A 25,827-nucleotide genomic window follows, 5' to 3' on the forward strand; every position below is an offset into this window, starting at 1 on the left:
GTTGAAAAATGGGAAGACAAGGCACCAGCAACTTGCCAAACCTCCTTCAAAACCTGCAACCTCTACAACCTCAAAAGATAAGGGCAGCAGATAAGGAAACATCAGCACCTGTACCTTTCCCTCCAGTCTACACATTATTCTAACTTGGAGCTATTCCCTTACATGGCTAGGTCTAAACTCTGAGTCTTCCTTTCCCACAACACATGACCTGCTGCTATTCGAGAAGCCAGGTCAGCACCACTGCTTACGATGGTGGACAAGCAGTGCTGCTTTTGCAAGCAATGCTCATATCTTATGGTAGAATAAAGCAAATATTGATCTATTAGCTTTAAAGTGGCCCAACTGTAAGGAATGTGCCAGATTGTGAGATGCAGAACATGATTAAGTAACTTTCAAAAGATACTAGAATAATACAATGATAACTATACAGTCTAAAGGCGAATGGTCTGTTTTATTTAGCATTTTAAGGCTCAGTTTTGATTTTACTTTTTATGCCCTTTTGGTCTCAAAAGCCCAAAGTTGTTTTTTAAAGTAGATGAGACATACATTTGCAATCCATTGGCAATTCCACTTTATAATTGTTTAATGGGATGTTCAGCTGTTCTAATTGCATAATGTCTTGCCCACAGTAGTGTATAAATTCAGGAAATTTATAGGGTGAAGATTAACTGTGGGCATCAACTCTCTTCATCACATTACCATTACAAAAATTGCCACATGACCCTATTCTTGCCTTGTTAATTGCCATATTGTTTCCAGTGATTCATCTTTTTGAGGATGGCAACAATTTCGGAACCATTACAAAGAATTAGCCTGAAAACATTTTACATTTAATTCTCTCCCGCAATCTGTATTTACCATAATTATACTTCACTTATTTTGGCATTCTGTAGATCTGATACCTTGGCACTAATTCATTATAAATGGCCTGTAAACACTGATTTTCTATGGGAGAGAATGTAGATTAGGCATGATAATAAAGTGACATGAACAGTTACTTAATTCAGGACCTCATTATTGTTCTCTGTGGGAATATAGTATACTGGACTTCAGTTATTCACTTCCTGTTCTCTCTATAAAATAATTCTAAGCCTTCCTGAGAACTTTTTAAGCTCCCAATGAATCACGTATCATAATTCTTTTTTTATATCAGAGTTAAACTGATTGTGTAGGGAGACCAGATTGAAATACTGCACATGCCAAACTATGTGTGAAATAGAGAAACAAATGGTGGTAAAGTAAAGAATATTCCAGAAACAGGAGGGATCTGATAAGGGAAAGATGCAAGGCAGTCTACCATGGGTTTGGAGTGCATATGTAAACATGCGCATAACATGGCAGATACAGCCAGTCATCATGTGGCAATAACTGAGGGTTGGTTCAAAGAAAGGAAGAAATGAGAACAGTCTTTCTGGTTAAAAGAAAAATAGATAAAAGGAAAAAGGATGCAGTGGCAGTAATAAAGCACCAGTGAGGGATGATGTAGTTGAGGGGACCCTATATTTGGTTGGGATTAAGGAACAGCAGAACAGCTTGTTGGTTATTATAGACTAAAAATTGTGGGCAGAGGATAGAAGGACAATGTGTAGTCAGATTCCATAAAGATGCAGAACTACAGAAATGTCATAATGGGTAACTTAAATCATCCTTGCATAGATTGGGTTAATAACAGGACCATAGCAGAAGAATCCCAGAAATACGCATGAAAGATCTTTCTTATCTAGTCAAAGAGAAATGAAGCAATGCTAAATCTGGTTCTGGCAAGTAAAGTGTGGCAAGTGAAGCAAGTTTCAATAAAGGAAAAATTTGGAGAAGAATATCATAATATCATCAGGTTTAGAATAGCTATGGAAAATGATAAGGACCAACTAAACATTAAAAAGCAGGAGGAAGACTAATTTATTGCATTGAAAAAGAATCTGACCCAACATGGAATCAAAGATTGATAAGCAGACACTGCTTGCTCAATGGGAGCCCTTCAAAGAGGATATGCTTAAATTCAGTATAGAAGTGATCCTGCCAGGAAGAAGACAAGAGCTGGAATTCATGGCTACCAAAGACACGGTAGCCAGAGACAGTAAAAGGAACTTGATGAAAAGTGTAATCTTCATAATGCAAAACAGAATGAAGCTGATTATTGAATGTACAGAGGAAATATGAACAAAATAAGCTGGCAAAGAGAAAGGTTGAGAGTAGATTTGGGACTAATATAAAAGAGAGCACAAAAATATTTTGTAAATATATAAATAGTAAGGAGAGTAGGGGTAAGGCAGTTCATGATCCAAAAAGGCAATAGTCTTAGGTTGGCAGAGGGCACGGCTGAAATACAATGAGTGCATTATATCCATCTTTGTTGCAATCAAAAATGTTGAAAAGTAGTAGTAAAAGAGTTGGTTATAATATTGGGCTGGATAAAAATTAAAAATGGGAGATATTTAAAAGTTGTCAGTCCTCAAAGTAGAACAACCCGTCAGATGGGATGCATTCAAGGTTATCAATTAAAGTATGGGTCGCATTGTGAGGCTATTTTTCACAATTTTCTCTCCTCTTTAAATATGGGAGGGTGCTGGAGGGCTGGTAGATTGCAAATTTTTCGGGGAAAGGAATAAACCCTGCAATAGAGGCCAGTCAGCCTAATGTGATGTAGGTAAGATGTTTAGTGCTAAAGTTCAGAAATAAAATAATTGCCATTTGAAAAATATGGGTTAATCATTAAGAGTCAACACAGATTTGTTAAAGAAAAATCATATTTGATTAATTTATTGAATTCTTTGTTGAGGTAACAGAGAACAGATGGATGAAATGAAATATCCCCCACACACCAGTGGCCAGTTTGGAGTTAAGGGACATTTAATTGGGCAAGAAGGTATGCTTTCCCCCACTAACTCAATTCAGTCTGGGATGGGAAATCTAATCAATAGCATACATTTTCTGATTAAGGGACCTAGCATTGGGAAGTAAGGGGTGGGCTGCTGAGCCTTTGACTATCTCCTGAACATCTGCCCTCCCAACATCCAGTGACCTCCATCCTATCCTCTTCACCTGTGACCTGGGTTTCTTCACTGATTCTTGGCCTCTGGTAAGTACGTTACCATCAGTAGTTATCACCCTCATTAGCATTGGTGGAAAGAGCTTTCAGCCATCAAGGCATAGAACATAGAACAGTGCACACAGGGACAGGCCCTTCTGCCCACATGATGTCATTCTAAACTAATCCCATCTTTCGACACATGGTCCATATCCCTTTGTTTCCTGCCTGTTCATGTTCCTATATAAATACATCTTAAACATTGTTAAAAATCACACAACACCAGGTTATAGTCCAACAGGTTTAATTGGAAGCACACTAGCTTTTGGAGCGACGCTCCTTCATCAGGTGATTGTCCGAATCATCTTAAACATTGCTATTGTAACGGGATTGAGAGAGGACCCCGGCTGCTGGGCTTCTAAATTCCAAGGGGAAACCCCAGTGCTGGATTGAAATTTAAATCTAGTGAGCTTTCTCTAACAGATTTGGTATAGGGCATCCATCCACTCTGACAGTAGTCCTCCTCATCATCAAAACTAAATTCCACCCAATAAGGGTAGTATGACTAATGTTGTGTATGTGGACAAAGTTAAAATATTACACAACACCAGGTTATAGTCCAACAGGTTTATTTGGAAGCATGAGCTTTTGGAGCGCCGCTCCTTCATCAGACAACCACCTGATGAAGGAACGGCGCTCTGAAAGCTAGTGCTTCCAAATAAACCTGTTAGCCAATAACCTGGTGTTGAGAGAGTGGTGCCGGAAACGCACAGAGGTCAGACAGCATCCGAGGAGCAGGAGAATCGCCATTTCAGGCATAAGCCCTTCATCAGGAATGACTCCTGATGAAAGGCTTATGCCTGAAAAGTAGTTTCTCCTGCTCCTCGGATGCTGCCTGACCTGCTGTGCTTTTCCAGCACCACACCTCGACTCTGATCCCCAGCGTCTGCAGACCTCACTTTCTCCTAATAACCTGGTGTTGTATAATTTTTAACTTTGTCCACTCCAGTCCAACACCGGCACCTCCAAGTCGTTGTCTATGTGGATTTTCAAAAGATGTATGGAAAAGTACACCATAATTGACTTGTTAAAGGAACTATAGAGATTGTAGTGTACGAATAAAGTGGGTGAGGAACAGAAATCAGGGAGTACTGGTTAATAGTTGTTTTTTAGGCCACAAGGAATCATACAGCGATATTCAGACCTACTGCTGGTTAATAGTTGTTTTTTAGGCCACAAGGAAGCATACAGCCATATTCAGTCCTACTGCTGTTTTTGATATTTATTTCAACAACAATTAAAGCCAAAAAGAATCAGGGTCTATGCTTGTAATAGTTAAAATTTCAGTGTTAGAAGAGCAAACTAGCAAAAGTTAATATTTATCAGAGTTTTAAAAGTGTACTTAAATTGAAATGAATTAACTTTTTGTGGTGAATTTAATTCATGCATCAACTATATGCCTTCCAATGGCAAACCAGACAGTGAAGTGCAGTTTGTGCAAAGCAGCACAATTCATAGTCATACCACATGGAAACAGATCCTTCGGTCCAACTAGTCCACGCCAATCATGTTCTCAAACTAAACTCGTCCAACGTGCCTGCATTTGGCTCATATCCCTCCAAACCTTTCCCATTCACGTAATTATCAAAATGTCTTTTAAATGTTGTAACTGTACCTGCATCCACCACATCTTCTAGCAGTACATTCCACACACGAACCACTCTCAGTGTAAAAGGTTGCCCCTATTTTTTTAAAACTTTCTCCACTCACCTTCAAAATATGTCCCCTACTTTTGAACATTTACAATTCACCTCATCAATGTTCCTCAGGATTCAGACATCAACTTTTGGATTCCTGTATTTAATTGTGCATCTGATCTTGTCTGAAGTTGCTGGAGCAGTTGCGTATTTAATGGTCAGGGACAGTGGTCTCACTGTTATGGCCTCAGTAATTTTGGGTGTTAAGGTACTGAAAGAAAATTTCAGTCTCAGTACAAGAAGCAGTTGTACTGCTACAGGAATTGAGGGTTGTCCACAGCTTAAAGGGCTAAGATTCATCATTATTGGTTTTCCACTGGTGAAGAGGCCAGGAAGAGATTCTCTGTTGGCTTGATGGTAACACAATGATAAGGTGTGAAACAGTAAAGGGATCTGTGTCCCTGCGGACTGTATGCGCCCAATATTACTGAAAGGGGGCTCGAGTAAAACATCAGTGTGAACCCTATCATTGCATACCTTGCCATAAAACGTGCAATGTAAAAAAAATAGTTACAATATATCCAGCGTTTTCTGTTGTTTCAACCAACACCTGCAAAGGAGAGAAATTACTCCAAACCATTCAGGAAAATCTTGAGATTCATTGAAATGAACATAACTTTAATGTAATAATGTTGAAGGAGTGGTCTTGTTCATGATGTTAGTGTATTTTATTTTCAGACCAGTTGAGTTGTGGGGGGTGAGCTGGGGACAAATGCTGTGTTCGCATTGGGGAGAAGATCCTCCTCGGAACCTAGTTCCGCGGCCGCAGCCGCTCCGTTTCCGTGCGGACTCTAATTCACCCGAACACACGACATGGTGGACCTGAGGTGACAGCGCCTCTTCCAAAGCTGCACACCGTCTGAAGGCTCGCATTGGGCCCACCACCGAGCTCGCTTCACCGGCTTCCCTTGACCCCCTTTCTCCGGCTGCCTTTTCGACACCGGCCAATGTCCTACCGTATTCGGGGAGCAGAGAGAGGAGGAGGTAATGGGGGAACCGTGTGTATATATGTATGTGGGTGCGTGGAGGCTTGTGTTAGTGGAATGAGGGGGAGGGACTGTTGAATCTGGAGTTGGGAGTTTGGGATGAGTCGAGCCGGTGGGTTGGTCGGGTGGAACTAGGGGACTGGGGTGAGGAGTTGGGGACATAGGGGAGTTTCGTGGGGAAACTAAGGCGGTGGGGGTGGGGGGAGAACGAACCTGGGGAAGGGGGCGATCAGAGGGGAACGTGGGGTGGGAGGCTGAGTGAAGTTGCAACTGAGCGGGGAGGAGGTCAGATTCCTGATTGAGAGGTTTGAGTGTGGAATCCTTCCAATTGAAATATGTTCCAGAGGGTGAGAACACATCCATGGCTAAGCAATGATTTGGAGATGGCTAAGCAAGGAAGCTAAATATAACATAAAAACACCAAGACTAAGCTGTACCATGTTGCAAACGCTGGCTGCAAGATCGGGAAACTTTTAAAGCTCAACAAAGGATTACTAAAAATGTAATAAAAAGAGCAAAGGGATTGGTCTTCATGCCCTAACTATTAACAATCTTTACGAATGACTTGGATGCAGGGATCGGAGATGTAATTTGCAGATGACACTAAACTCAGTGGGAAAGTAAATGGCAATCAAGAAGTAAAGGTGAGGAGCAAGTGGTTTAGAAAAGATGTGACAAAAGGTTTCTTCCACATATACATGGAACTTGCTACTTGAGAGGATGGTGGAGGAAGGTATTCTCACATTTAAGAAGCATCTGGATGACTCCATAAAATGCCATGATGCAGTAGGTTAAGTGCAGGCAAATGAAATTATTATAGTTTGGTGTTTGTTGGTCACCATAGACATGGTAGGAAAAGGGTCTATGCTGTATGACTCTATGACTAAATTTACAAATGATATGGAATAAGTTAGATGAATTGGCCAAAATTTGGCAGATCGAGTGGATAAGTGAAAGGTTATCCATTTTGGTTAGAACTGCAACTTACGATCTAAATTATCTTCTTATATAAGTGGAGAGAATCTTGAGCATACGTTGATGCAGAGGGACCTGGTATCTTTTGTGCATGAATCAAAACACAAGTATCCAGGTACAGCAGGTAATAAGAGAGGCAATTGTAGTTTTGGACTTTATTGCTAAAGGAATACAGTATAAAAGTAAGCAAGTGTTGCTGCAATTGGACAAGGCATTAATGAGACTGGACCGTTGCTGCGGTTGTGCCAGGCATAAATGAGATTGGACCGGTGCTGCGATTGTGCCAGGCACTAGGGAGACTGGACCTGAGTAGCTTAGGCTTATACTCACTAGAGTCTATAAAAAAGAAGATCTATTTAAGGTATGTTAGATGTTAAAGGGGTTTAGCAAAGTAGCTGCAAAGAGAATGCCAAACTAAAGAAAACATTCTAAAATGAGAGTCACCGTTCTGAGATAAGGAATAGCAGACTTAACACACAAGATAAATTACTTCTGTCAAAGGTTAGTGAACTGTGGAATTTGCTACCCAAGAATGCGATGGATGCTAGGACATTGATAACATTTAAGGAGGAGATTGACAGGTTTTTATTTAGTAACTGGTTGAAGGGTTATGGGGAACTGCCAGTAAAGTGAAGTTGAGGCCGAGATGAGATCAGCCATGATCGTATTGAACAGTGGAACAAGCTCGAGGGGCTGAATTGCCTCCTCCTGCTCTAGTTCTGCTGTTCTTATGAATTGAGCTGAACCCCAGAGAAATGGATTGGGCCCTGTGAGACTGCTGGTAGTGTTAGCTACTCGCATTAGGTAGCTGAGGACACAGGAGAAATTTAATCGAAGTAGTCTCGGGGGAATAATTATAAAGGGAGCCATTTGCAGAGAAGTGAAGTTGCGGAGGTGAAAGTAAGCAGTATTTGTGATGTCTAGTTTATAGAGTCACCGAGATGTATAGCAGGGAAATGGACCCTTCAGTCCAACCTGTCCACACCGAACAGATATCCTAAATTAACCTAGTTCCATTTACCAGCATTTGGCCATATCCCTCTAAACCCTTCCTATTGACATACCTATCCAGATTTTTTTAATGTTGTAATTGTGCAAGCCTTCACACCTTCCTTTGTCAGCTGATTCCATATACACAACCCCTCTGTGTGGAACAAGTTGCCCCTTTATCCCTTTTAAATTTTTCCCCTCTCACCTTTACACTGTCTAATTCTGGACTCCCCCATCCCGGGAAAGAGATCATGCCCCTCGTGATTCTATAAGGTCACCCCTCAGCATGCGACACTCCAGAGAAAATAGCTCCAGCCTCTCCCTATAGCTCAAACCCTCCAATCCTGGCAACATCCTTGTAAATCTTTCCTGAACCCTTTCATGTTTCACAAATGCTTCCTATAACAGAGAGACCAGAATTGCACACAGTATTTCATCGTGGCCTAACCAATGTCCTGTATACCTGCAACATGACCTCTTAGCTCCTGTACTCTGTGCACTGACCAATAAAGGAAAGCATACCAAGAGCCTTCTTCACTATCTTGTCTACCTTGGATCTCACTTTCAAAGAACTATGAAATTGCACTCTAAGGTCTCTTTGTTCAGCAACACTTCCTAGGACCTTACTATTAAGTGTACAATTCCTGCCCTGATTTGCCTTTCCAAAATGCAGCACCTCCCGTTTATCTAAATTAAATTCCATCTGATCAAGATCCCATTTTAATCTAAGGTAACCATCTTCACTGTTCACTACACCTTCAATTTTGGTGTCATCTGCAAACTTACTAACCATACTGTCTATGTTCATGTCAAAATCGTTTATATAAATGAAGAAAAGCAGTTGTGACTGTCTCAACGTGTAGTTCCCGGAAGTTTGAAATAATTGCAGTTTTGGGCAAAATCTTTCACTATGACATGACATGTATTTCTCACATCTCCTTACGTACATCACACTGACACATTGTTGATTGAATGCAGACTGTTGTGAGTGTGATGGCCTTCTGGATATACATGTATGCATGCATACAACAATATAGTTCCTTACTCTTTACAAATTTAATAATAAAACAAGGGCGGCACGGTAACACAGTGGTTAGCACTGCTGCCTCACAGCGCCAGAGACCTGGGTTCAATTCCCACCTCAGGCAACTGTCTGTGTGGAGTTTGCACATTCTCTCCATGTCTGCGTGGGTTTCCGCCGGATGCTCTGGTTTCCTCCCACAGTCCAAAAACGTGCAGGTTAGGCGAATTGGCCATGCTAAATTGCCTGTAGTGTTAGGTGAAGGGGTAAATGTGGGGGAATGGGTCTGGGTGGGTTGCGCTTCGGTGGATCGGTGTGGACTTGTTGGGCTGAAGAGTCTGTTTCCACACTGTAAGTAATCTAATCTAATCTAATATGGGATTAATGTAGTCAATTATAGATTGAATGGGTTACCAAAAGTTTGCATGTCCTGATTAAGTTGGAATGTGTGGCTGCTGAAGGGGTTATTGACTAGCATTGAATATCTTCATAATGCCTTTGATAGTCATATTGTACCATTTCCATGTTGTCAAATTTTCTAACTTTAGTGAGGCATAAATTGAATTCATGAATTGACTTTCTCAATTCAAAGTTGACTAAAGCCATCAGTCCATTAACAGCTAATATATACATTAAATATATATGTTACAGAAAACAATACTATGGAGTTTCAAGCTGTGTTAATGGCAGCAGGTGGGGGCTCCCGCATGATGGATCTTACCTCCAATATTCCAAAGCCCCTCTTACTGGTTGGAAACAAACCATTGATATGGTATCCTCTAAATCTTATGGAAAGACTTGGGTTTGAAGGTAAGCACCATTTTCTACACTTAAGTGAATAACAACAAAAAATGGCAATCTATATATTAATCCAAAAGAACTTGCTTTTCTCTATCAGTATAATCTTTGCAGTGCTTTTTTTGGACTCCTAACTATTGATGTTTCAGTTGACTAGACCTATGAGTGAGTGATGGCTAGCATGGTGATTTGTTTGTTTCACATCTGCTCTATTAAAAGTGATCAGTTGTGTTTGGAGACGAAATGGTAAAATGGTTTCCTAGATATTAACCTCTGAAGAGACCCTGCACAATGTTATCTTCTTAGTTTCCTGCACAGATTTTTTTTCTAAATAAACTAGCAATGAACATCATAAGCTGTACCTCGAAGAGAGGAGGGTGCTTGCTGTGGATCCCATGGCAAGAGCTTGCACCTGAAGTATTTAACGTAGGGAGACTGTTGTGATGCTGATATCCTGTGGTTCTGGCTGATGTGGAGTCACTCCCACTCTTGCTGCTTGCCATGGGCATGTTGGAAGGATGTGTAGGTTGATAGGCCATTTCATGTTCTAGAGTTAGAGACGAACCCAGAGGCAGGGATGTTACCTACTGATCCACAAGACCTTCCCCAGCATTAAATAGTAACCAAGCAGGTGTACTTGATTTTTAGAGAGGCACAACTACCCTAGCTCTGAAAGTTGAAATAAGAACAAATGAAATATATTACATTATCTGTTTCCACAGTGCATTTAATTAAAATACTAATTTCTAATTTAAAATCCTAAAGCACCTGATAGCCTCCCTACTAAGTATTGAATGAACCTAAATCTGTTTTGTCTTATGAGAACCAACTGGATCTTTTTGATTGAATTTACTTGACATTAAACACCTTTTCAACAATGTAATCATTGTTTACATCACTCCTTTTATGATTTTTTTTAACCTATACAATTTAATGCCATAATAACAGCATTAACACCATCAGTATTCTGTCACAGACACCAATCTTTCCTGCTGGATTTTCTCCTTTCATCACTCTGAAGTTTTTGACACACCTTTACAAGATTCATTCTGAAACTCTTCAACACTGAAACTGCCTATTTTCTTCCTTCTGTCAATGAAGATTTCGAAACCCAACTGTTTATTTCTCTCTCATCTGCAAATATAACTTTATGACTGTGAAAGTCTAACGACCAGTCCCCAGATTCAACTTTGCAATTCTGTTCAAATCATGACAGAACTGACTTACACATATTAGATGTCATTGTAGAAAACATGCATTGGGTATGCATTCAATTAAAATTCTGATTCTTGAGTGCTTCCATGACTTGTCTTGCCGTATAATATTTCTCACCATTTAGCCTTAACTTTCAACACCTGACATTGCTTATTGCCTGTCAAATAAGAGTGGTACCAGGGAGCTGTAGATGCATTAGCCTCAACAAGGCTAATGATGAGGGCAGAGCGGTAGATGTGATCTATATGGACTTCAGTAAGGCATTCAACAAGGTTCCCCATGGGAGACTGATTAGCAAGGTTAGATCTCACAGAATACAGGGAGAACCAGCCACTTGGGTACAGAACTGGCTCAAAGGTAGAAGACAGAGGGTGGTGGTGGAGGGTTGTTTTTCAGATTGGAGGCCTGTGACCAGTGGAGTGCCACAAGGATCAGTGCTGAGTCCTCTACTTTTTGTCATTTACATAAATGATTTGGATGTGAGCATAACAGGTACAGTTAGTAAGTTTGCAGATGACACCAAAATTGGAGGTGTAGTTGACAGCGAAGAGGGTTACCTCAGATTACAACAGGATCTGGACCAGATGGGCCAATGGGCTGAGAAGTGGCAGATGGAGTTTAATTCAGATAAATGCGAGGTGCTGCATTTTGTGAAAGCAAATCTTAGCAGGACTTATACACTTAATGGTAAGGTCTGAGGGAGTGTTGCTGAACAAAGAGACCTTGGAGTGCAGGGTCATAGCTCCTTGAAAGTGGAGTTGCAGGTAGATAGGATAGAGAAGATGACGTTTGGTATGCTTTCCTTTATTGGTCAGAGTATTGAGTACAGGAGTTGGGAGGTCATGTTGCGGCTGTACAGGACATTGGTTAGGCCACTGTTGGAATATTGCATGCAATTCTGGTCTCCTTCCTATCGGAAAGATGTTGTGAAACTTGAAAGGGTTCAGAAAAGATTTACAAGGATGTTGCCAGGGTTAGAGGATTTGAGCTATAGGGAGAGGCTGAACAGGTTGGGGCTGTTTTCCCTGGAGTGTCGGAGGCTGAGGGGTGACCTTATAGAGATTTACAAAATTATGAGGGGTGTGGATAGGGTAAATAGGCAAAATCTTTTCCCTGAGGTCAGGGAGTCCAGAAATAGAGGGCATAGGTTTAGGGTGAGAGGGGAAAGATATAAAAGAGACCTAAGGGGCAACCTTTTCACGCAGAGGGTGGTACATGTATGGAATGAGCTGCCAGAGGAAGTGGTGGAGGCTGGTACAATTGCAACATTTTAAGAGGCATTTGGATGAGTATATGAATAGGAAGAGTTTGGAGGGATATGGACCGGGTGCTGGCAGGTGGGACTAGATTGGGTTGGGATATCTGGTCGGCATTGATGGGTTGGACCGAAGGGTCTGTTTCCATGCTGTACATCTCTATGACTCTATCTGGGGCATATTGTATGGAATTTGCAACCCATGGCAATTTAATCATGTTTGTTATTGAACTGCATTATTTTAAAAGTATTTATTATTTGTCCTTTCAACTTCTAAATGGTTTTATGAAGGTTGTTCTGAGAATGTAGACATACTTCTTTATCAGTCACAAGCTATAAAGTTATACATCTACATGGTAGATACTTTCAGTTCAAACATGTTATGTCCAGAATTGCATTTTTCTGCAGTCAAAATAACTTTGATTAGGACAGAATTGGGAATTAGGTTAAACTTGATAACGTCCATCCTTTAGCAAAATATGTTATCTGAGGGTGATCTCCTAATTTCAGCAACATGAACCTATATGATAGTTCTATGACATGGACTTGAGCACCAACTGAAGTTGGTGAAACTGCACATTTTTATATTGAGCCAATTTTCTCAACAGAATAGTAGTGTCTCTTTAGTAATTGCATGCAGAGCACCCTCACCGTTGCCCACAGTGAGTCAGTACTTGAGTTGTTGTCATGGTCTGTGGTGGAATGTTGTAGCAGGGAGGGGTGCATTTCATTGCAAGAACTCAGAAAGACCTTTGAAATAAATCTCACGCAATCCATTGTGTTGAGTGTGTTTTGACTAATTCCTGGAAAGTATATTGATTTTACTGTATTTCTATTGTAAAAAATTATCGACAGCAAAATAGCTTTGTTACCTTTCACTATCCATTGTTTAAGGTATGAGTTTTTATAGCAATAGCTAAAATTTTAATAAATGTGCATCAAGAACGACTAAACTTGCCGATTTAACTGTCTGCGACATAATTTAATATACAAAATAGGTTCCACCTGATTGTGATTATTGCTTTTATACTGAACCTGTCTCTTAACTACGTTTTATTCATTCATAGGAAGTGGGCTACATTGCCCATCCCTAATTGTTCTTGAAGGTGATGGTGGCCAGCTTATTTAATTGCTACATTTTATATAGTGTAATATTCAGTGCCATTAGAGAGAGGATTCTAAGACTTGAACACAGTGACAGTGAAGGAAGAGTGATATATCTCTAAGTTAGAATGATGCGATATTTGGAGGCAAATTGATTTTGGTGGTACTGATGCATCTGCTGTCCTTGACTTTCTAGGTGGTAGAGATTGAGGGTTTCGAAAGTCTGCCAAAGCCACCTTGGATGCATTGCAGTAGTGCATGTTCTTTTTTGGTGGAGGGAGTGAATTTTAAAGTTGATGAATTAGGTGATAATTCAGTAGGCTGCTTTTTCTTGAATGCCAAGCTTTTTGTTTTTAGATTACATTACAGTGTGGAAACAGGCCCTTCGGCCCAACAAGTCCACACCGACCCGCTGAAGCGCAACCCACCCATACCCCTACATTTACCCCTTACCTGACACTACGGGCAATTTAGCATGGCCAGTTCACCTTACCTGCACATCTTTGGACTGTGGGAGGAAACCGGAGCACCCGGAGGAAATTCACGCAGACACGGGGAGAACGTGCAAACTCCACACAGTCAGTCGTCTGAGGCGGGAATTGAACCCGGGTCTCTGGCGCTGTGAGGCAGCAGTACTAACCACTGTGCCGCCCACTGTTGTCTCAACATGTAGAGAGTATTTCATTACACTTCTGACTTGTGGATTGTGTGCAGGATGTGAATTAAATACCACAGAATCCTCAGCTTCTGACGTCCTCTTGTCGCACAGTTTTTACTCTGTTGGTCCTGTTCAGATTCTGGTCAATAGTAACCCCAATGATATTGAAAGTGGGCAGATCAGGCACGGTAATGGATGTCAAGGGGAAATGGTTAGACTTACTGGACATGCTCATTACCAACACTTGTATGTAGTAAATGTGATTGGAGCTCCAGCCAGTGGGGGAGCATTTGCTAGACAGCAATCATAACTCTATTAGATTTAAGGTCATTATAAAAAAGGATAAGGATGGACAAGAAATCAAAGTTGTGAACTTAGGGTGGACGATTTGAATAGGATCAGAATGATTTGGCCCTGATGGATTGGGAGCAGATACTTTTAGATAAATCTGTGTTAGAACAGTGGGACATATTCAAGAAGGAAAAAGCAGAGCACAAGGCCAACATATTCCAATAACAAAACAGGGTAGGGCCAGTAAAACGTAGGTTAGGCTGTAGCTAGAGTATTATGTGCAGTTCTGGAATTCACATTATGGGATGGATGTGACTTCACCAGGTGAGAGTTCAGAGGAGATTTACCAGGATATCGCCTGGGCTGGAGAGTTTCAGTTATGGAGGGAGATTTGAATAGACTGGGGTTGTTTTCCTTGGAGCAGAGGACATTGAGGGGACACGTGTGGCTCAGCCGCAGCACAACTGATCAAGTTGAATCCTAAAGGACGTAGCTGCTAGAATGTGTCTGCAGCAAGTGGTGATGGAAACAGCAAGAGGGAAAAACATATTGGACCTCATTCTTATCAATCTGCCAGCTTCAGGTGCATCTGTCCATGACAGTATCAGTAAGAGTGGCTACTGCAAAGTAATTGTGGAGATGAAGTCCTGCTGTTACGTTCAGAATAACTTCGTAATGTGTGGCACTATTACCATGCTAAGTGGGACAGATTTTAAACAGATCTGGCAACTGAAAGCTGGCCATCCATGAGGCACTGTGGCCATCAGCAGCAGCAGACTTCTACCTAAGCAAATCTGCAACCTCCTGGCCTGACATATCCCCCATGCAAGCATTACTACCAAGTCAGGGGATCAACCCTGATTCAATGGAGAGTGCGGGAGGGCATGCTAGGAGCAGTCACAGGCATACTTAAAAATGAGGTGTCAACCTGATGAAGCTACCTAGCCTGCCTAACGGCATAAGCAGCAAGTGATAGATAGAGCTAAGCAATCCCACAACCAGATCTAAGCTCTGCAGGCTTGCCACATTGTCTTGAATGCTGGTGGACAATTAAAAACTAACTGGAGGAGAAGGGTCCACAAATATCCATCCTCAGTAATGGAAGAGCCCAATACAACAGTGCAAAAGATAAGGTTGAAGCATTCACAGCAATCTTCAGTGAGAAGTGCCGAGTGGATGATCCATCGTGGCCACCTCCAGTGGTCGCCAGCATTATAGATCAGTCCATGTGATATCAAGAAATGGTAGAAGGCACTGGAAATCGCAAAGGCTTTGGGTCCTGACAACATTTCAGCAATAGTACTAAAAATTTGAGCTCCAAAACTTGTCGTCCCACAGCCAAACTCATGCAGTATTTTTACAACACTGGCATCTACCTGACAATGTGGAAAATTGCCCAGGTATGGCCTGCACATAAAAAGGAGGAAAAGTCCAACCTAGTCAAATACCACCCCATCAGTAACTTGCTCAGCGATGCCCAATTTGGGTTCCAAAAAGACCACTCCACTTCTAACCTCATTTATAGCCTTCTTTCAAATGCAGCTGAATTCCAGAGGTGAGGAGAGAATGACAGCTCTTGTCATTAAGCCTGCGTTTGACCAAGAGTATGGCATTAAGGAGTCCCAGCAAAAAAGGTATCAGGGCAAACTCTCCACTGGTTGGAGTCATACCTGGCACGTAGGAAGATGGTTGTGCTTGTTGGAGGTCAGTCATCTCCACTCCAAGACATGGAGTTCCTCAGGATAGTGTCCTTGGCCCTCTTCAGCTGCTTAATCACCAACCTTCCCTCCATCATAAGGTCAGAAGTGGAGATTATTGCCAATGATTGTGCAATGTTCATGACCATTTGGGACTCTTCAGATACTGAGCAGCCAATGTTCAAATGAACAAGACCTGGGCAATATCCAGGCTTGGCTGACAAGTGGCAAGTAACATTCACACCATACAAATGTCAGATTATGACCATCACCATTAAGAGAAAATCTGACCATTCAATGGTGTTACTATCATCGGATCCCCCACTATCAACATCCTTGCAGTTATCATTGAAAAGAAAGTCAACTGGACTCACCACATAAACATGATGGCCCAAAGAGTAGGCCTGAGGCTAGGAATACTGCGACAAGTAACTCACCTCCTGACTCCCCAAAGCCTGTCCACCATCTACAAGGCACAAGTCAGGAATATGATTGGCTACCCTCCACTTGCTTGGGTGGATAAAGCTCCAACAACACACAAAGCTTGTCACCATCCAGGACAAAGCAATCCATTTGGCACCATATCCACAAACATCCATTTCCTCCATGGATGTTCAGCTGCAGCAGTGTGTATGGCCTACAAGATGCACTAAGTTCGTCAGACAGCACCTCCCAGAATCATTTCTATCTAGAAGAACAAGGACAGCAGATACATGGGAGCGCCACCACCTGCAAATTCCCCTCCAAGTCATTCACCATCTTGTCTTGGAAATATATTGCCATTCCTTTACTGTCACTGGATCAAAATCCTTTAAAATTCCTCCTGAATAGTATGTGGGTCAACCCAAGGCAGGTGGACTGCAGTGATTCGAGAAGACAGCATGCCATCACCTTCTCAATGGCGACTAGTGATAGGCAATAAATGCTGGCCAGCTAGTGATGCCCACATCCCACAAATGAATTTTCAAAAAATACTTCCAATGTATAAAATTTATGGGTGGAATAGATAGGGTAGACAGAAAGGAAATTTCCCCATAATGGAAGGATCGATGACCGGTGGCATAGATTTAATGTTTGATTAGGTTGTCTAAAGTATATGACTCCTTCAGCCCAAGGAGTCCACACTGACCCTCTGAAGAGTAACCCACCCAGACCCCTACCCTATATTTGCCCCTGACTAATGCAACTAACACTATGGACAATTTAGCAAGGCCAATTTACCTGACCTGCACATCTTTTGGATTGTGGGAGGAAACAGGAGCACCTGAAGGAAACCCATGCAGACACAGGGAGAATGACAGACAGTCACTCGAGGTGGGAATTGAACCTGGGTCCCTGGCGCTGTGAGGCAGCAGTGCTAACCACTTAGCCACTATGCCACCCACGAAGTGTACGTGTGTTTATTTTGGTTCAATGATTCATTTAACTGGTATGTAAGGGGCTGTGAGGGGAAAAATGTATTCATCCAAAGAGGAGTGGGAATTTGTGACTCTCTGCCTATAATGGTTGTAGAGGCAGAATCCCTTCTAACATTTGAATAAACTTTAGATGTGTACTTGCAATGCTAAGGCATACTGGTTATGAGCCAAGTGCTGGAAAATAGGATTTGAATAGCTAGGTGCATGTTTTTGGCTGGTACAGACTTAATGAGCCAAAGGGCCTTTTTCTGCATGGCAGATTTCTGACTCTGTGACAAGCATAAGCTAAAATATAGGGACTGAGAAAAATGTTTGACTGAACAAGGTCCTTCTCACTTGTCTTCAATTAAAAAACCTTGGTTAAAAGTATTTCTGACTCAGACAGTAATGGTCTTCAGTCAAACATGTTAATATTTTAGCATTTGCTTTATGTTGTAAACCTTATCTTTGTTATTTTGTTACCAGTGCAGATTTCAATTCATGCTGATAATTTTGAGAATACATTTGTCACCTCCCAAATTCTGATTTTAGAATCAACAAGCTATCCTCCTGAACTCTCACATCCTCAGCCAACTTGGACACATGTTTCAGGGCTAATTTGAGAATTCTGCCCAGCACAACTATGTTGCATCCACAAATGGAGCAGTGAGTTCTCTACAGGTGAATGCATATCCTTGTCTTTAACCTCTGGCTTTCTCTGGGTTATTCTGATTCTGAAATGTCTTCCAAGGCAGGTCATTGGGCTACTCTTACAGGTGCTGGCTATCTGCTTTGAATATTAAAATAATCCTATTCCAGTTATTAGAATGGAGTTAATGCTTCCTTGTGAAAGCAGTAATGGTGCTATGGAAGTCTAGGCTGTTTGTCCCCTTTAATGGTTATTTTATTATCCACTGAAAAGTAGCACAAATTGATAAATCCTTTTGTCCTGTGACTGTCTACACTAGACCTCTGCATGTCGTGACATACTATTTCAGTATATTGCTTGTTGATGGTCTGTAGCATTGCAATCAGAACAAAGAACAAAGAAAATTACAGCACAGGAACAGGCCTTACGGCCCTCCAAGCTTGCGCCGATCCAGACCTTCGATCTAAACCTGTCTCCTATTTTCTAAGGATCTGTATCCCTTTGCTCCCTGCCCATTTATGTATCTGTCCAGATACATCTTAAATGATGCTATCATTCCCACCTCCAATGGCAACATGTTCCAGACCCCCACCACCCTCTGTGTAAAGAACTTTTCACGCTTCTCTCCCCTAAACCTTTCCCCTCTGACTTTGAACTTGTGACCACTAGTAATTGAGTTCCGCACTCTGGGAAAAAGCTTCTTGCTATCTACCCTGTCTATACCTCTCATGGTTTTGTAGATCTCAATCAGGTCCCCCCTCAATTTCCGTATTTCTAATGAAAATAATCCTAATCTATTCAACCTCTCTTCATAGCTAGCACCCTCCGTACAAGGCAACATCCTGATGAACCTCCTCTGCACCCTGTCCAAAGCATCCGCATCCTTTTGGTAATGTGGCGACCAGGACTGTAGGTAGTATTCCAAATGTGACTGAACCGAAGTCCTATATAAGTGTAACATGATCTGCCAACTCTTGTACTCAATACCCCATCCAATGAAGGAAAGCATGCTGCACTTTACCACTTGACCAGTCCACAGATGTGCAGGTCGGGTGAATTGGCCATGCTAAATTGCCTATAATGTTAGGTGTATTAGTTGGGGTAAATATAGGGTAGAGGAATGAGTCTGGGTGGGTTAGTTTCGGAGGGTTGGTGTGGACTTGTTGGGCTGAAGGGAATCTTAAAATAAAACCTGCATTTCCACCTTCAGGGAACAATGGACCTGAACACCCAGATCTCTCTGTATGTCAATTTTTCCCAGGACTTTTCCATTTACTGTATAGTTCGCTCTTGAATCGGGTCTTCCAAAATGCATCACCTTGCATTTGCCTGGATTGAACTTCATCTGCTATTTCTCTGCCCATCTCTCCAATCTATATATATTCTGCTGTATTCTCTGACAGTCCCCTTCACTATCTGCAATCTTGGTGTCATTTGCAAACTTGCTAATCAGACAGGTAATACCTTCCTCCAAATCATTTGTATATCACAAACAATATTGGTCCCAGCAAGGATCCCTGTGGAATACCACTGGTTACATTTTGAGAAACTCCCTTCCACTACTATTCTGTCTCCTGTTGCCCAGCCTGTTCTCTATCCATCTAGCCAGAACACCACGGACCCCATGTGACTTCACCTTCTCCATCAGCCTATCATGGGGAACCAAAAGCCTTACTAAAGTCCATGTGTATGACATCTACAGCCCTTCCCTCATCAATCAACTTTGTCACCGCCTCAAAGAATTATATTACGTTTGTAAGACATGACCTTCCCTGCACAAAACCATGCTGCCCATTACTGATAAACACATTTTCTTCCAAATGGGAATAGATTTTTCTTAAACCTGTTTGCTAAAGATATCTCATGACCCCTTTTAGCCCTCTTAATTCCTTTTTCAGATTGGTCCTACATTTCTGATATTCTTCCAAAGCTTCGTCTGTCTTCAGTCAACTAGACCTTATGTATGCATCCTTTTTCTTCTTAGATGGTCTCACAATTTCACCTGTCATCCATGGTTCCCTAACCTTGCCATTTTGATCCCTCATTTTTACAAGAACGTACTCCTCCTGAACTCTAATTAACTTCTCTTTAAAAGCCTCCCACATATCGAATGTGCTTTTACCTTCAAACAGCTGCTCCCAATCTACACTCCTGCTGAATTTTGGTATAGTTGACCTTCCCCCAATTTAGCACTCATCCTTTAGGACCACTCTCATCTTTGTCCATGAGTATTCTAAAACTTGGCAATAGTGATCACAATTCCATAAAGTAATCCCTTACTGAAAAATCAACCACCTGGCTGGGCTTATTTCCCAACACCAGGTCCAGTATGGCCCCTTCCTGATTTGGACTATTTACATACTGCTCTAGAAAACCCTCCTGGATGCTCCTTACAAATTCTGCTCCATCTAGACCTCTAACACGAAGTGAATCCCAGTCAGTGTTGGAAAAATTAAAATCTCCTATCACCACCACCCTGTTGCTCTTACATTTTTCCACGATCTGATTCCATATTTGCATCTCTATCTCCCATTCACTGTTGGGAGGCCTGTAGTACAACAGGCCCAACATTGTTATCATACCCTTCCAAATTTCTGAGCTCTGCCCATATTGCCTCACTGCTCGAGTCTTCCATAGTGCCCTCCTTCAGCACAGCTGTGATATATTCTTTGACCAGTAATGCAGTTCCTCCCACTCTATCCCGCGTGAAGCATTGATATCCTGGGATGATTAGCTGCCAATCAAGCCCTTCCCTCAACCAAATCTCAGTAATAGCAATAACATCATGCTCACAGGTACTAATCTAAGCCCTAAGTTCATCTGCCTTACCTACTATACTTCATGCATTAAAAAAAAAGCACCTCAGACCACCAGTCCCTTTCAATTCATCACCTGCTCCCTGCCTCCTCTTCCCTTTACTTACGCTGACTTCATTATCTAGTTCCTTACAGGCTTTAGTTACTGCTTCATTACTGTCCCACTAACCTCATTTGGTTCCCAACCCCCTGCCACATTAGTTTAAACCCTCCTCAACAGTGTTAGCAAAAGTGCCCCCAAGGACATTGGTTCCAGTCCGGCTCAGGTGGAGACCATCCAATTTGTAATAGTCCCACCTCCCCCAGAACCGGTCCCAATGTCCTAAAAATCTGAACCCCTCCCTCCTGCACCATCTCTGAAGCCATGCATTCATCCTGTTTCATTCCTACTCTGACTATCATGTGGCATTGGTAGCAATCCTGAGATTACTACCTCTGTGGTCCTACTTTTTAAGTTGGCTCCTCAATCCCTAAATTCTGCTCGTCAGATCTCATCCCGTTTTTACCTCTTATCGTTTGTGCCAATATGCACCATGACAACCGGCTGTACACCCTCCCCCTTGAGAATGTTCTGCAGCTGATCCAAGACATCCCTGACCCATGAACCTGGGAGGCAACATACCAGCTGCTACCTAAATAAAACTGTTTCACTCCCCTTTCCAGCAGGCCTCTGGTCCTCGCCGTCGTCTCTTGATAAATGGAGGCCCCGATGCCCAAGGTAAGTTTCTAAAAATTATTCTTTGTCACCTCAGGTATGCCTAGTCATTTGAAGCAAGGAATGAGGCCAACACTTTCAAAGAAACAATTAAAATATATTTTTCTTCAGATAAGCATAATTTATCTTCAAAATATCTTCATTGTGACATATAGCTATGGTTGGGGAACGTGATCCTATTCTTCTGAACTTTCCCATTAAAAAGCAAGGCTAATAATAACAGGTTATTGCAGTCTTTCTTGGAAGTAAAAGAAAGTTCTTGATTTAAATATGAAACTTACCTTTTAAAAATGCTTTTAAATTTAATTCTGAAGATTGTCTTCAAATTGTTTGGAAAAATGAAAACTCCAATGTGATGTGAAGCTCCCTCCTTGATTCACTAAGAGATCATAGCAATTGTTACTTTGAAACTCTTCACGTTGTATAGTTCAGACTGAAGTCTTAAGAACTGCAAGTTCATGCACGGTTAGTAACTCGTTAGTAAGGTCATGGCTTGGGACGTCAACTGTCTTTCCCTCCACAAATACTGTCTGAGTTGCTAATATTTCCAGCAATTTTTAATTCTATGTCAGATTTCTAGCATCTCCAATATTTTGACTTTTGTTTCAGTTAATAGCTTAATTCGTTGACTATAATGGCTTTGGAAAGAAAGCTAAAGCCTGGACTTTTGAAAAAGGCCGAAGCCTCCCAAGTATTGAGCTTAGCTGAAAGTCTTCAAGATGTGAAATAACTTGTCATGGATATTGTGAGCTATATAACCATTGTGCTTAACACCTTATTTTTAGTAATGGAGCTTTACTTTATTGAGGAAAAATGATCCAAAGAATTTTGAAAGCATATTGTCAATGGTCTGTGTTTTTTCTTTCATTCATAGTCAGAGAGTCATAGAGGTCAACAGCATGAAAACCAACCTCTTGTCCAAACTTGCCCATGCCGTCCAGTTTTCACATTTTAAACTAGTCCCATTTGCCTGCGTTTGGTGCATATCCCTCCATATCTATTCTATGTACCTGTCCAAGTATTTCTTCTCCCAGCTTACAGGCAAAAGCTCAAGCAGGGGTCCCACTCGTGGATACAAGTCCAGTGCTGGTCGGAGGATCAACTCCGGTGCTGTCTGGAATCAGCTGATTGGGCCATGTTCAAACTGTCCACAGGTACCTTTTACGAGTACACCACCACCGTCACAGACTTTATCACCGGGTGTGTGGAGGACTGTATACCAAGGAAGTCAATCCGGGTATTCCCCAACAGGAAACCCTGGATGAATCAGGACATGCAGAACCTGCTAAAAACCAGGCATGAGACCTTCAGGTCAGGAGATCCACTCAAATATAAGGAATCCAAGTATGACCTTCGCAGAGCCATTAAGACAGCCAAGGACCAATACCGATCCAAACTAGAGACCCAAACAGACACCCGGCGACTGTGGCAAGAACAAAATGACATCTCAGGTTCTAAAAAAAAAGACAGTGCAAGATAGCAGACTATGACACATCGTCTCAATACCTTCTATGCTTGTTTTGAGCAGAATTTCGGCGGAGAGGTAACCTATTCTGACAAGTCTTGACAAATCTATCTCAACAGTCATTGCATTAGAGGTCAGATCCGTTTTCTTTCGTGTGAATCCAAGGAAAACGATGGGACCAGAAGGAGTACCAGGCTGTGCACTCAGAGCATACGCAAATCAACTGGCAAAGCTCTTCTCGAACATCTTCAAACTCTCCCTACAGCAGGCCACTGTCCCTGCCTGTTTCAAGAGGGCTAACATCATCTCCATGCCTAAGAAGGCTCATGCAGCATTCCTCGATGACTACCGCCCAGTGGCCTGAATTTCAGTGGTCATGAAGTGCTTTGAATGGCTGGTCATTGCATTAATCAACTCCAGTCTCCCCATTACTCAACCCCCTCCAATTTGCCTATCGGACCAACAGATCCACGTCAGATGCCATATCATTTGCCCTTTGCTCCTCCCTAGAACATCTTGACATTAATAACAGCTACATAAGAATCCTACTCATTGACTACGGTTCAGCCTTTAACATTATTATTCCCTCGAAACTGATTACTAAACTTAGTGATCTTGGACTAAACCTCACTCTCTGCAACTGGATTCTCAGTTCCCTGACCCACAGGCCACAATCAGTGAAGATTGAAGATAATATTTCATCCTCACTAACACTCAACACTGGAGCCCCCCAGGGATGCGTATTCAGCCCCCTACTGTACTCACTGTATACCCATGACTGCATCACCAAATACCAAACTAATGTCATTTACAAGTTTGTTGGTGACGCCACCATAGTCGGTCGAAACTCAGATGGTGACAAAACAGATTACAGATTGGAGGTGGGAGACCTGGAAAAATGGTGTACTGAGAACAACCTAGCTTTCAATGTCGGCAAAACCAAGGAACTCATTATTGACTTCGGCAGGATGTTACTCGTGTCCCCCTACACATTAACAGCACAGAGGTGGAACGAGTGGAGAGTGTCAAGCTTCTGGGAGTGGTCATCCATAGCAAGCTAACTTGGACTCTTCATGTGGATGCACTGGTTACAAAGGCCCAACAACATCTCTTCTTCCTCAGGCAGCTAAGGAAGTTTGGCATGACGGCGAATACTCTTGCCAACTTTTATAGATGCACCATCGAGAGCATTCTGTCTGGATGTACCACTACCTGGTATGGCAACTTTAACCTTTCAAGATCGGAGACAGTTACAGAGAGTGGTGAACTCTGCCCGGACAATCACAAAGGCCAACTTCCCATCTATGGAATTGTCAAAGATCCATCCCACCCTGGCAATGTTTTTCTACAACCTGTACCATCGGGGAGAAGGCACAGGACCCTGAACACATGCACCAGCTGGTTTCGAAACATTTCTATCCTACTATTGTTAGAATACTGAATGGACTCTCAAACTCTTCGTATTTGCCTTTACCTGTATTATTGTTTTTGCCGCTGATTACCTATTATTTACTTATCTATGCTACTTAACCCTGTGATCTGCCTGTATTGCTTTCAAGACAAAGCTTTTCACTGTGCCTCGGTACACGTAACAATAAATTCAATACAATAAATTCACTGCCCTCTCAGATGAGGGCAGTGTCCAAATATCTGCCACTAAAAGAGTACCTGACAATCTTGCATAAAAGAGCTGTCACCTAAAAAGATTCCTTACTGGGGCCTGTGTCTGACTTATTTATTGCAGGTGCAGAGCTTCAGCCAAAATCTGCATTCTTGGTCGAGGTAGTCTCTGATGTGGAGGCTATCTTTAGTTTATCACTTCCTTTCTCATTTGAGTTTATGTGCGAGAGTGAATTGTCCCGTTGTAAGCTTGAGCAGTGTCAGACCTTTCTTTGCAATTTTTTGATCTTCAGTTTCTTGCTTAAAAATCTTATTCCTTTTCGATTTTCATGTCAAATTTTGGCAGCTATGTTGACTCTACTACCAGATCAATACTTTTGTTTCATGCCCATTTTACATTGATTTAAAAAATTGCAGCACCAAAATTTGAGCATTTGATAAAGGCTGCAATATTAAAACCAGGAATTAACCAAGTCATAAAAGCTCTGATTTCTATTCTGTGCTGAGTTAGCTGATCTCAGCTATATTTGCACTTGAGGTAGTACATATAGCTTTGGTGCCTTTGGATTAGGGAATAGAAATACCATCCAGTGTTTCTGTTTCTGATCATCGCTGAAGTCAGTTCTGAGATGTGCATGAATGGGAATTGAGTAAATCTGAATCTGAATATGTTTGAAATATGTTGCTTCAGGTTTGGATAGATTGCCTATTTCACCATATATTCTTCCATGTAGAAATAGCCAGTTAGCTGATGCTGTAGACCAATTGCACATGCCAGCTTCAACAGAGCATTGATTTCACATTTCTTTTAAATTGTTTTTTTTCTATCATTACAATTGGAAAACGTAACACATTAATGTATGGTTTTTGGTATTCCGAACAGGTGGTCAATATAGATGGAATTGAGGATATTTTGAGTTGGCTTCTCACTTAAGTAAATCTATGAGCAGAGGATTGGGAAATATTTCACAGTGCTTTAATATATTCTGATGTTTATCTGGCTGCATTTAAATGTCTCAATGTTGAATATTGGGGTCCCTAAAAACAGAGTTTTCCTAGTGTTTACCATATAGCATAAGATTTCATTTAAAAGATATTACAATTGCAATTAATTTTCTAAAATTCTAGACTTGGGCTGTTTTCCCTCGAGTGTTGGAGGCTGAGGGATAACCTTTTATAGAGGTTTATAAAATCATGAGGGGCATGAATAGGACAAACAGACAATGTCTTTTGCCTGGGGTGGAGAAGTCAGAACTAGAGGGCATAGATTCAGGGTGAGAGATAAAAGGGACCTGAGGGGCAACTTTGTCAGGCAGAGGGTGGTGCATGTATGGAATGAGCTGCCAGAGGAAGTGGTGCAGGCTGGTACAATTACAGCATTTGAATGGGT

At 41.7% G+C, this 25,827-nt stretch overlaps 1 protein-coding gene across 2 annotated transcripts in view; it reads left to right on the top strand.

Annotated features, from left to right (window-relative positions):
• The first annotated feature begins 5,596 nt into the window (after positions 1-5,596).
• eif2b3 (eukaryotic translation initiation factor 2B, subunit 3 gamma) overlaps positions 5,597-25,827 on the top strand; it is a 142,682-nt gene continuing 122,451 nt past the window's right edge. Inside the window, exons 1-2 of one of the 2 annotated variants that reach the window (XM_087990539.1) lie at positions 5,597-5,769; positions 9,409-9,567. In XM_087990539.1, the coding sequence (XP_087846665.1) occupies positions 5,733-5,769; positions 9,409-9,567 (196 nt within the window). In that variant the 5' untranslated portion in view covers positions 5,597-5,732. The remainder of the gene's footprint in view (positions 5,770-9,408; positions 9,568-25,827) is intronic. The other variant, XM_043699051.2, reaches the window with a different exon arrangement.

Source organism: Chiloscyllium plagiosum, unplaced genomic scaffold (assembly GCF_037043375.1).
Source record: "Chiloscyllium plagiosum isolate Xiang-an unplaced genomic scaffold, Cpla_swu_hap1 HiC_scaffold_9, whole genome shotgun sequence".
NCBI classification, from domain to species: Eukaryota; Metazoa; Chordata; class Chondrichthyes; order Orectolobiformes; family Hemiscylliidae; genus Chiloscyllium; species Chiloscyllium plagiosum.